At 45.7% G+C, this 12,768-nt stretch overlaps 1 protein-coding gene across 17 annotated transcripts in view; it reads left to right on the plus strand.

Annotated features, from left to right (window-relative positions):
• The window catches only part of KCNQ2 (potassium voltage-gated channel subfamily Q member 2), a 74,919-nt gene extending 62,361 nt beyond the window's left edge, over positions 1 to 12,558 (plus strand). For all 17 annotated transcript variants that reach the window (XM_048321558.1, XM_048321569.1, XM_048321559.1 and 14 more), the window contains 2 exons: positions 1,152 to 1,275; positions 1,998 to 12,558. In XM_048321558.1, the coding sequence (XP_048177515.1) occupies positions 1,152 to 1,275; positions 1,998 to 2,702 (829 nt within the window). In that variant the 3' untranslated portion in view covers positions 2,703 to 12,558. The remainder of the gene's footprint in view (positions 1 to 1,151; positions 1,276 to 1,997) is intronic.
• Positions 12,559 to 12,768: the final 210 nt, after the last annotated feature.

Below are 12,768 nucleotides of genomic sequence, written 5' to 3' on the forward strand. Positions count from 1 at the left end.
TTTCCCCTGTCTGTCTGTGTTCAGATCCTTCCTTTTCCTCCTCCTGGTGCATGGACCTGTGGCCCACAACGCAGAACTGCGTAAGAAGCATTTTGAGTTTTCGCTCAAGATACCTCAGCCTGGTTTCAGTCAGATTAATTAACCCTTCTTTCCCCCCACCACCCTTATGTTTGGTGCATTATGCAAGAGTAAAGTTTGCCCAGCACAGAATTATTCTATAAACCTGGCTGCCATTAAGAAGGTATTCCAAAAATGAGTTGCTCCCCTGACTTTGGAGGGATCAAGAAGCTCCAATGTTTACTCTCCAGAAATTTATATTTGATGCCTCTAATAAAATTGAGTTCCAGCTTCCAAATGGGTTCTGCCCTCCTTCTTCCTCTGCATATGGAGCTGTTAATAAACCCAGGTGTTTCCATACTGGGAGTGAGGAAGTGCAAATGTGATGTGTAAAGAAGTCAGTACCAAATTATGTGCCTTGTAACCTTTGCTGGCTGATTTGGCAGGAGCTTCCTCTGCTGTTCCCAACTGGGAGCCCTGCTAATAAGAAACATCTAACAGTACAAGTGTGAACTGCATTGAGATGAAAACAGTTTGGTAATGTTTGGTGAGTTCTGGCCAAATTCAGCCTTGCTGTAATTCCACTAAAACAGTTGTCACTGCACCTGTTTGTCTGGATCTTAGGACAAGCAGCTCATTTTCATGGTCATGAGAATTACACACAGACATTTGCATTGAGGAGAGGAAACTGCTGCAAAGACTGAAAAAGATCCCATTGATATATGCTAGACAGAAAACTTGATCTTCCCCCAAAATAATAATTTCTCAGTACAAATAAGAAGTTAATCAATTTGGAAGAAAGCCAGTTAAAGAAATTCTTTGCAGTGGGTAAATTTACTGTGCATAATGTGCCAGGTTTTATCTGTATAAACAGAAATGGATAATTTCAAACTCTGCTAATACTGCTCTGAATTTTGCATCTGAATTAACACTTCAGTGCCACTGCGTGTCTGTGAGTAATTTGGAGTGTTAGTTGGGAGAGAGGCTGTTGCTTTGTCCCATGGAGGCACCACAAGCGGTGCCCTCCTCACCTGCTGCCTCCAACTGACTCCAGGTCCTTTTCCGGGGGTGGGGGGATTTTCTGATCCCGGTAGAGTTGACCAGATCGTTGGGAGAGGATCCTCCATGACTGACAAGGATCGGACCAAAGGGCCAGCAGAGGGGGAGCTGCCTGAAGACCCCAGCATGATGGGCAGGCTTGGAAAAGTTGAAAAACAGGTATCTTGGGTTAGGAAGGGGTTCTTGTCAGAAGGTTTTGCATGCATTGTGTTGGTTTTTTCTTGCCTTTTTCTCGCCTTTTTCTCTCAGTGGGACATTACCTTTTAGTTAAAAGAAAGTGAGAGCCAGGAATATTTTGAAAAAGAAGCAATATAGATGTTATGAAAGGGGACTAAATGTCTTGGAAGCCTAAGTGCTACCTTTAAGCCAGGCACTTTGAGTCTAGTTTAGTGAGTTTGTCAAATGTCTGCAAAATTTTTGAAAGCAGCACATTGGTTTCTTTGCCGCTGCACTGGACATGCTTCAAATGAGTCCCTGAGCCTGGCTGCTGCTGCTGCTGGCCTTGCTGAAGATTTAAAATCTTCCTAGAGGATAAGGCTCAGAAATCCCCATGGCCTTCTGAGCCCAGACAAGTGCCAAGTGCAGGAAGGAGCTGGAAGGAGCAAGCGTGCTCCAGCTTTTCTGGAACTTGGTGCCTGTCAAAAAGGTTAGAGGAGAATAAGGGAAATCCTGTAACAAGGAAAACCCTGTAAAAAGGTGGAGAATTAAACCCTTCAGAACAATTAAATATTCACTAAAAGTTTGAGATGCTGTGGGTCAGTGTAGGTGGAGGTGATCTGTGAAGCCCAGCCCCATACTTGCGTCTCAATGGAAGTTGCTCATACTCAGGATGTTAACGTGCTTCAGCCTGCACATAGTGCTGGAACTGTGGTGTTTTTCAGGTTCAGTCAATGGAGAAGAAGCTGGACTTCCTGGTGAACATTTACATGCAGCGGATGGGCATCCCACCAACGGAGACGGAGGCTTACTTTGGGTCCAAAGAACCAGACCCAGCCCCTCCCTACCACAGCCCCGAAGACAGCAGGGAGCACATTGACAAGAACGGCTGCATCATCAAGATCATCAGGTCCACCAGCTCCATGGGTCAGAAGAACTTCTCCGCCCCACCAGCCCCAAGCAACGCGTGCCCGCCCTCCACGTCGTGCCAGCGGCAGAGCCACGGCTCCTCACCCGTCGGAGACCCCGGCTCGCTGGTCCGGATCCCACCTCCACCCTCCCACGAGCGCTCCCTGTCCGCCTACAGCGGTGGGCACCGGGCGAGCGCGGAGTACCTGAGGAACGAAGACATTACAACCAAACACCACGAGAGTGCCATGAGAGACAGCGACACGTCCATCTCCATCCCCTCGGTGGACCACGAGGAACTGGAGCGCTCTTTCAGCGGCTTTAGCATCTCCCAGTCCAAAGAGAATTTGGACATCCTTAACAACGGTTGCTATGCAGCCGTGGCCAAAATCAGACCCTACATTGCAGAAGGGGAGTCAGACACCGACTCTGACCTCTGCACGCCCTGTGGCCCCCCCCCAAGGTCGGCCACGGGCGAGGGACCCTTCAGTGACATGGGCTGGTCAACCCCCCGGCAGTGAAGCCTCCCTGCAGCCGCGAGCCACATCCGAGCACTGGCAGCTGCCCACTCCAGCTGTGCACATGTCGAACTTCTCAAGGAGATTGACAGCTAAGGTTTTCCTCTTTCTAGGACACCCTTAGCTGGCAGATACTTTCTTGCAGCTTACTCTGGGGGGGGAACGAGCAGGTCCGAGCCTGCATTTGTGGAAGAGGTCACGGTGATGAGCGAACTGGAGCCGTGAAGTCCAGATTTCTTTCATACTCTCTTTCTAAGATCATTAGGTGAAACTATTTCATGGCGCAGGGTAGGCAATTTGCATTTCTTGGGAATCTTCAGAAGCGCAGGGCAGGAATAAATCACCCGGCCAGGGCTTTTGTAGATCAAATTAACTGGTGGCTGACAAGTGTTAGGTGGGAATTGCTACATCATGGCACGAGTTGATCACACCTTTAGGTGTTTTGGAGTCACAGACTGAACACGTGTTTTTTTCTGGCTTAGATTTCAGGGCACGTGTAATAATGAGGGGTTGTTACTCCATGGTTCCTCATTAGCTGTCAGGAAGGTGACATAATTCCAATATAATACATGGAGATGTTGTGTAGGCCCCTGGAGGAGAGGGATGGTGGCTGAGATAGTTGCATGAGCAGAAGACATGGCCTCAAGTGGGACAGGCTGGGGCACTGCTCTGAACCAGAGCAGTTTGGAAATGATCCCATCTTAGGAAAAACTCAGCAATATAAGCTTGAGTGCAAGAAGAGGGACAATCCAGAGGGCAGAGAAATGAGACCGAGACAGCGGTCGATACACTATGGGGATGGAATTTTATATTTTAAACCATGTATTATATTTAATTATCTCTCCTTCTGCTGACAAGGGACCTGGGGGTGCTTTGAAGGCAAAGATAAACCAAAGGCAACCCCTCTGGAGGGCTGCCACGATCTCAAGCCATTCTTGTGGCCAACAGCGCTGTTGGGGAGGCACAGCCACCAGGCAGAGAGTGGACATGCAGGATGCTGTGGTCCCCACTTTGCTGTGAGTGCTGAGCTCCATCCTCTGGAAGCCCTGTTGGTCAGAGTGGGCGCTTTTCTTACAGTTTGCATTGTGCCTGAACACTTTTGCACACACTATGCCCATGAAAATCTTTCCTTTCTTCTTCTGCCCTGCCAAGAATCTCACCCCCACGTTCTCGAGACATCCTTTGGTTTGTTTGGATCCCTCAAGCTGAGTTAAGAGGCACTGCTTTGTTTCTTCATGGTCTTTCAGAAGCCTCTTAGCTGTGCTTGCCCGCGAGTTGTGCCAACCCCAGTCTGCCCCGTTTCCTTGCTGTGGAAGCACTTCCTCTTGGAAAGGTCACCGTGTCATTACCAGGAACCTCAGCAGCTCCTTCAGCTGGGGGAAGGCGAGGGGAAAAGTGACGCTCAAAGTTTCTTTTGGGACCAAAACAAAGTCACAAAGTGATCCTTTACATGGATAAGTTGGTAGGGGTTTTTTTTGCAAGGGGGGGATCAGGACAACTTTGGTTTGGGATCTGTTTCCAGGGCTGGGACACCATTGCTGGCATTGTGCCTCTGAACCTTGCCGCGCATCCACAGCCCAAATCCCACGTGTGTTTTCTGCTGTGATTTCAAACCCTGTCTTTCCACATTTTCCCTGTGTCTTATCAAGAGCCTGTTATTTAGGTGACAACTTCATTTCTGTGTGGCCTTTGAGAGGCTGAACATTGACTTGCTTGGGGTGAAGGGAGACTCACAGCCTTTTTCTCTCCTCCTGTTTGCTTGATCAGACACAGCAACCAGGGGAGAACCAGGATAATTTTGGCCTTAGGGAAGATGTGGGTGCAGTCTGACAACTTTCAGACAGGAAATAAAACCATTTTTTGCTAGTGCCCAGGACCAGCACACAGGTCTTATCATGGAATAAGGAAGAGGGAAGGATCTTCACAACTTTTCCTGCCATTTTTCACCATTCAGGAGGGGAAAACCTTGTTCTTAGGGAGCAACTGGGCTTCCAGCCATGCTAGTTCCTTTCTTTCCCCTCTTGAGCCATATTTTCGTTAACTTCTGCAGTTTTTCCCTCTCTGTTTGTGCTCCAAAACTCCTGGCTCCAGATTTCTTTGTGCAGAGTTAACGCAGTGATGCCCTTGACTTCTACAGAGAGACAACTTTAAATGCCAAATGACCGTAAATTGTGCAGATTTGCCTCTGGTGTGTTCCGAAATGAGATCCTTTCTGCTAGAACAAGAAATGTCAGCAGGTCCTAAATCTAACGTGGTGGCCTGAGCTTTCTACCGACCACAAGAATGGAAATTGCATTTGGTGAGGCAAAAATCAACATCGCTCCAGCCAGCTGCTCGCTGCAAATTTTGTACAAGTCAGAGATAACAAAGATTTATTCTCTTATTTGTTCGCAATTATTTCTCAAGGCCTGCTGGAAATTTGGCATAGAGGGTATGATGTAGAGGCAGGAATGCCAGATGAGGATGAGGATAAGGATGATGTCATGCAGTCCTGTTGCAGCACAGGTACATGACTGGTCTTTAATCACAGAATCATCGATTCACAGAACCACAGAACGGTTTGGGTGGAAAGGGACCTTAAAGCTCATCTTCAGGGATTGCACGGGAAAGATTGAGTTTTTCCTCTTCAACCTCCTACACTGGAATCTATAAAGGTCTTTTGACTTGTATCTTGAAAAGTTGTTGGATTTGTCCCATAATCAGAGATTGCAGAAAACTGGTTTTATATACATGCAGCACAGATCATATCTGGCTGCTATTTATTTCACATAGAATTTTTTTTTAAGGTATAAGATATATTTTTCTGTGGCATCATATCAAAGAAATTCTGATACACACCTCCATGCACAACCATGCCATAAATCATCACTTCTCATCCATCCAGGCAAAACCCCATGTTAACTCACACTAGAATTAGCTACAAATAATGCTCATCATTTCCATGAAATTATTTAAGCCTGTATAAACAATGGCAGGGCCTGCTTGTTGCTTATTGACAGGAATAATTTCATTTTTCCCCTAAATCATAGTCCAGAACTCCCTGAAAAGTCTTCCCTTCCAACCACTCAGCTCCCCCATGTCTGCACCACACATTCCTGGTGGCAATCTCCCACAAGTCTTAACCACCAGACTAAAAGAAAATAAATCAGTTTTGGGTTACTAATAAGGCAATCCCGATGACAAAGACCTTTAAAAAGGTGGACAGGCAAACTTTGTCCCTCTGCTGAGCCTCTCTTGGGCTACTCTTTGTACTCTTCCTCTCAGATCTTGTTCCATGTATTTTGGAGGACAGAACAAGTTTTAGGCAATGCCAAGTGTGGACAGAGGAGTCCAAAGAGAGCTGAAGAAGATGTGGAAGCTAAATTTCCAGCAGACCATCTTGAACTGCTCCAGGGCTGCCCATGCCCATACTTGGTTCCATGCCCAGAGCCTGGTTCCAGGTGAGTCTGGCTGAATGGGAAGCCATGACCTTGGACCAAAGCCTGAGGTATGGTCTCCAAGAAACCAAGAAACTTTGGGGCATTTTTTTTCCAGAATCTGGGTCTAGGTCTGGAAAGAAATCCTGCAATTGGCCCACCCATGGGATGGAGCAATGCCTGGGGCTGGGACATGAAGCCACAGTAAGTTTTTGGGTGCTTCAGGTCCAAGTGTGAGTTCAGGTGGTCTGAGGAGTTCTCTGAACAGGAGAGGTGGCTGGAGATGTTGCAAGGCTGGCCTTTCATAATGTGACCCCGAGACAGAGGAACAGCCATAAGCCAAATTTCCCAATATTTGGGAGGGGACTTTAATGTTACTCAAGGGCAGATTTTGTATGTGAACTTCCTTGTTGACCCATTTTCTTAATAACAATTTTTAAAGTAAAAAATGTCGAGGAGCTCACCAAAACCAAACCTCTCATCCAGCTCAGAAAGCCATTCTATTTCTTTAGACAGACTATGTGATAGATCAGATTTTCTAAAAATGCGTTTTGTTTCAAATGCTGCTTAATAGGTCCAAATAAATTTTGCAGGGTCATTGCTATTTATGGATAAATAGGTATATTTTTACATTTTAAATTGATTTTTAAAACTTTAAATTATGTGAATTTTTAGAACAAATTTGTATAATCTACCTGAGAAGCCAGAGCATCATCTCAGATACAAATGCTCCCCTTCCAGACAATCGCCCAAGAGAAAAGAAAAACACCTTCACTCATACTTTTCCCAAGAGGGAGCTACTGGAAACCTCATTTTCCTGATATCCTCAGACCACCACGGTCACAGCAACATTATTGCTAGGACTAAAATGTAAGTATTTAAAGAGAAACTGAAATTCCTAAGGAATTTACCCAAAGTTGTACCATACAAACACCCTTAGCAGTGAGTATTTTATTGGGAATGTTAAAAAGCCCAGGAGCAGGATAAGGATTTCTGTTTCTCCATCATGTGAATGCTCAGGCTGAGTGAGCCCTGAGCCTCCAGCCCTTTCTTCCCAACCCACAGCTGCACGTCCACATCCTCTCCATCCTCTCTCTATCACTGGTCAGCCTCTTCTGTTCTCATCAGCTTCCTTTTCCTGAGCCAGAAACAAGGAAATCAGATACAAAAGCTCCTTCAGCTCCAGGTAGCATTGAGGCTGTGCTGGGGAGGGCTGTGGGGAGGGCTGAGGGCAGCAGCCCCTCCGAGCCCCCTGGGGTCACTGCTGCTCAGAGGTGTAAAAGCAAACCCTTGCTTTTAGCACACAAACACCCCGACTTTTCTGCCTCACAGAGCAAAACCTGCTCAGAGCAGGGGTGTGGGTTCACTGTTTTTTTAACAATAACAATAGGGTGGGTTTTTAATGATAAGGATTATAATACTGCATAGGAATCCTCTTTAGTATATCTTAGTGTTTGATGCCCCAGTGACACAATACTGCTTGCCTTACCTTAGTGTCTAGAGGAAGAGGGATCACACACCTTTTGATACACTATTAATCACGCTTCGAATTTAGGTAGCAGCAGGGTCCTTTTTAACTTATGAATGTGCTTTCTGGACTATCTCACTGACTGTACTCTCAATTTTGCCTGCTACTGCATGCAGCCTGAGATGAGTAGACAGCAATATGCTCCAGCTGTATCTGCACTCCCAGATTGCTGTAGTACCTGACAAGGTAACATTGCCAAAAGCATCACTCTGGGGAGAGGCTGTCCTCCTAGTGAGCCACCTCGCAGGGTGCTGCGGTGCTTATGTAGGTAACACTGATATACCAAGTGTCTTTCATGCTGCAACTGGTCATCACCCCATCCCTCTGATACAGCATGCACAGACTCCATTTCTACTGCTTGTGACTACGGGGTAAAAAAACCATGTTTGTACCTGTGGTTCCTTCAAACGTGTAAATGGAGAGGAAAAAATACTAATTGTGTTGGCTGTGTCGCAACCTCCTTTCCATCTGGGTGCCTCTGAAAAAGAGCATCTCAGATAGCCCTTTCTGAGGGTTTGGAGGAACAAGCAGTGCCAAGGATGGAGGCCTGGTCTTCGTTTCAAAGATGCCATTTGAACCCACACGTGTGGGACTTGCCATATGTCTGGTTTAATTCCCATAGGATTCTCTCACCTGCATCCAGCCCTGGGGTGCTGTGTGTGTTTGTGCCTGCAGCACAGCCCGAGGCACAGGGCAGAGTGTGACTTCCAAACCTTGGAAACCACTCTTTGGAAATTCCGTCCAGCCTTCTCTACAGCCCTTGGTGGTCTCGGGCACCCTGCAGCTGTGCCATAACCATTCCTCATGGAAGCATCTCTCACTCTCCTTATGGAGTGGCGCTGGGCTACATTTTTATCTCCATAAATGTTTTGCCAGTGTTCTCCCCACTGCAATACCAGGCTGTCATGAGGCCTTCAGGGTTTGCCCATCTCGCTGGTGTTTGCAGTCTCTTGTATCTCTTGGCACTGTTGCCATGAGCTGGTTTGACCCTGGCTCCATATCCTCCCCTTCCTTGCCCAGAGTATTTACCAGGGAAGCTGTAAAGCCAGAACTCTACTCTGAGACTTGGCCTGGCATCACCAGATGCACCAGAGAGCCTTTGTGTTGTGTTAATATGACAGTTTTGCTTTTTGTAGGCAATTTTTTTGCTTCCTCATTGAGCCATCGTGGCCTCAACACATCCCTGGTTTGTTCTGCTGGAGCTTTTCCACACAGGGATGGGGTCTGTGTTGTCTGTCTGTGCCCTGTGAGGGTTTGTCCCCGTGGCTTTAGGTGACTAAAGTGAAACAGGGATGAGGGTCTGGCTCAGGTTTTCTTGTCCAGGTGAACATCGCTGAGAAGAGCTCACAGGCTCTACCAGTGTAGATGTTTTTGCTCCCTGAAGAGCTGTTTTCAAGACCCTTGTCCAGATGTGGCTGCGCATACCAGCTCTAGCTCGGTAATGAGGAGAACTGGAAAGCAGCTGGTCCAGGCTGTGCTGTTTCCAAAGCTACCAGTGAATCCAGAAGCATCTCGCCCTCTCCTAATTCCTGCAAATACAGCTGCAGGTGAACTGTTCAAGCAGCATCTGTTTGCCTGGTTCTGAAAACCTGAGCTCACCACAAAGCTCAGTGCCAAGCCCAGGTGGGATTTCACCTGCAGCTATGCCTATAATCTTAGGGCAGGGTTAATGATTTCAGGTAGAAGCCATGCAGAACCTCCAGTTCGGATGGTTCCAACCCCAAAACAAGGCTGAATGTCATGCTGCCAGCAAAGCCTCTGCTGGAATTCCAGCTCCATTTTACACTGATGACTGTGGACCTGGGGAGATGCTCTCTCCTTCCCACTCCACACAAGAAAAGGTCAGCACAAGCCTTGCAAGCCACAATGGGAAAATACCTCCTTATTTTAGCATGCCACGGGCACCTCCCATTAAAGCAGAAGCAGCATTTCACAGGAATCCCTTAAACTTGACCAACACAGTGGCCATGACCTAGTGTTTTCCATATGCAGTGATGCTCACGAAAAGGATTGATCACAGATGTAGATGTGTAGGTCTCAGTTCTTTAGCATCTCCACAGACACCATGCTCAGCCTTGCTGAGGACCTGAGGAGAAGTCATCGAGGCTGGTGACAGGTCTTTTCTGTCCTGCCTGGTTATTCACACTGGTCCAGCATCTTCCCTGGAGCTGGAGTTACCCCGTGCTCCTGTCAGCAGGCAGGATCGAGACCCTTCTTTGTTGGTTACTCTTCCCTCTCCCCAAACCCCTAAAATTTGAATTTTCTTCACTTTTTCTCAAAAAATTCACGCACAGTGTAGAGTACCTGAGACCTTCAGGAACACCGAGGCAAAACAAGACATAGCTGATAAATGGCAGAGATTTTGTTATTTTAAATCAAGAGCAGATTTTAAACATAGTTGCAGTTACTGTGTGGTGTATCAAACGCTTTAGGAGATTCAATAAATTATTCTTATAAATGTTCTATTCTTTTATCAGTAATTCATATAGGTGGGTGCCACTGTTCTTATACAGCAACAACGCTCCACACACTAAAACTATATTCCTGTTTCTCCAATATAGACACTGTATTTATGAAATTTATCTTGCTTGGTGTCACTTTGGCACATTATCCACATGTACTGCACACGGATTGCACACTACATGCCACGTGGTGATAGGTATCTCTACATGTAATCAACATATGTGCGTTGAACAAAGTGTCACCTGCCTGATTTGTGATGGGACTCAGCATAACTGGGAAAAAGGAAAAAACGAACATCCAGTTTTGTTAAGAAATTCACTGCATTTGAATGCTTCTTTAAACAGATTTTATCAGGAAGCTAAAATATGAGATTGCCTCTGTGATGTTAATTTAAAAATACCTGAACAAAACGAACACACACAGCCCATAAATACTTAACAGCTACTGTATTCCTATATATTCTTCATTGCTATTCATCTGAACTGTAAATTCTGTACAGATTGAATGAAGCTCACAGTTTATCTTTGTCATAACCTGCAAGATAAAAGGACAACACAACTTTGGCTGCAGAAGCGTGTGCATGTGGTTCGAGTACATGCACCCACGTGTGGCTGTACGTGCACGTGGGTATGAACACGTGTGCACACGTGTTCTTGATCAAAACAGATAAAGCTGCATCGGAGATGCACAGGGGGAAGAAAAACTCTGTTTTGGAGTGAGACAGTGGGTACAATAAAACCTAATTACTTTTTCAATAATTTGTTTCATGCAAAAAGGAAGATTTGCAGAGGGGATTGGTGTGTGACTGCCATCCCAAGGAGAAATCCCACTTCTGAAGGAAGCACAGGCCCCGCAGCAGAGCGATGCAGTTCTTCGAGTGATAATTTCTTTGGCTTCCTTTCAAACAAACAAATATAATAGAGTGGCCAGTGCCAACTTCAAGTCCAAAAAGCCCATTCCTAAGATGTGTGGCCAAACAGTTGTCCTGTGCCATTGGAGATCCAAGGGCAAAGTCTTTATGTGCTGTGCCAGGGTGTCCCATGGCAGCGGTGCTGACTGAGGGCAGTGCCAGGATCTCCCACAAACCTACTGCCCAGGCAGAGGATTCCAGTGCCCCATGGGTCTTACCTTTGCCTATATTTAAAAAGCCCCTAGGTAAGAGATGTTTAAGAAAAGAAACATTAAAAGCCTGTCTTTGATCTTAGAGTTATGGAAGAAATGACAGTATTACAACCAATAAATCAGATTTTCCAAGCAGGCCAGCCTGCAGACTCCAATTGCCCCTATACAGAGATTTTACCAGCCTCACCAAATGAATCATCCTCTAGTATTGAATTTTGCCAGTATTTTCACAGACATAAGATTTATATTGGGTAGAACTTACCCTTCAGTGTTTAATCTAAATAAACAAAGGCATGAAGAGCTAACTTTCCCGGTTTAATACTGCTGGATGCCTTGAATAAATACTAATCAGATCTTTTCATTGGCCTGAAATTCATCTCTGGGTCCAAAGTTCTCAGCTGTAAGAGCTGATTCAGTCCTAAATAAGTTACTGAGCAAAGGGTACATCCCTTGCTGGAGTGTGTTGCCGCTTCCCTGAGATACCTTGACACTACCATGGTTTATAACAGCATCTGGCTCATTTGGCCTTACCCGGGCTAAAAATGGTTCATGCTTTTGTCCTGAGAGTGAGAGCTGAGAGGTGAATTTCCCACCGGGATGAGCGCGGGGCCGCACGCCCGCGGCTCCTGCTCGGAAAGCTCCGGGGCTCACTCGAGCCGGGATGTTTGGTTGTCCTTTAGAAAGCAAAGACAGCTGCTGCTTTGCTTCCTTTCATTTGCTCTGTTGCCTTGGCTTTCTTGCACTTTCGTTTCATCTCCAAAGAATTTCTCATAATGCCTTTGGTACTTATGTACAATTTGAAAACATTTTGTATGTATGGAATGAGACACACTTTTCTCTTGTAAAATAGCAATCGGATTTCTTTTCTCTCTCTTCTTTTTTTTTTTTTTTCTTTTTTTCTTTCGGTGGATGTGTAATTTCCTCTGTACTTTTCAATCATGACTTTGTGCAATGTACATTTTATAGGGACAGGTGCCAAGGGAATGACCTGTAGTTTTTGTGAGAGACTGGCTAGAAGCTGACAGACACAGTCACGCATGGTTTTACATGAGCACCGTGGAAAAGTGACGTAGCCCAGACTTTTACACTGAAGCATTGAGCGTGGGTCAGCTTGTACCTTCACAGGAATGACTGTGGCAGCTGCAAAACTCTTTATGTGTGGTGTGAAGACCAACAGCGATGGTTGCAACCGGAAGGGAAATGGAGGAAAATTAAATAATCACAATCATTAATTTAAGCCTCAAAGCATCAGAATGGAAAATTTGCATTCAGTAAAAATGCCAGAGATTTAACCTTCATGAGATGAAATACACATTTATTTTTCTTTGCACTTCTTCTGTTCTCTTTGTTTCTTAATTTCTGGGGATTTCTTGGTACTTTGGGGACGTATTTCATGGTGGGTGAAGAGGAGAGGAGACCTGAGTTCTTGGCATTAAACCTCCACACATTTTTATTTCCAATGTTAGAATATATTTTTCTTTCTGATGTATAAGATAAAGCTCAGAAATCTTAAGTGCCCTTAGTTACAAGGACACTGCCC

Source organism: Corvus hawaiiensis, chromosome 17, assembly GCF_020740725.1.
Source record: "Corvus hawaiiensis isolate bCorHaw1 chromosome 17, bCorHaw1.pri.cur, whole genome shotgun sequence".
In the NCBI taxonomy this organism is placed as follows: Eukaryota; Metazoa; Chordata; class Aves; order Passeriformes; family Corvidae; genus Corvus; species Corvus hawaiiensis.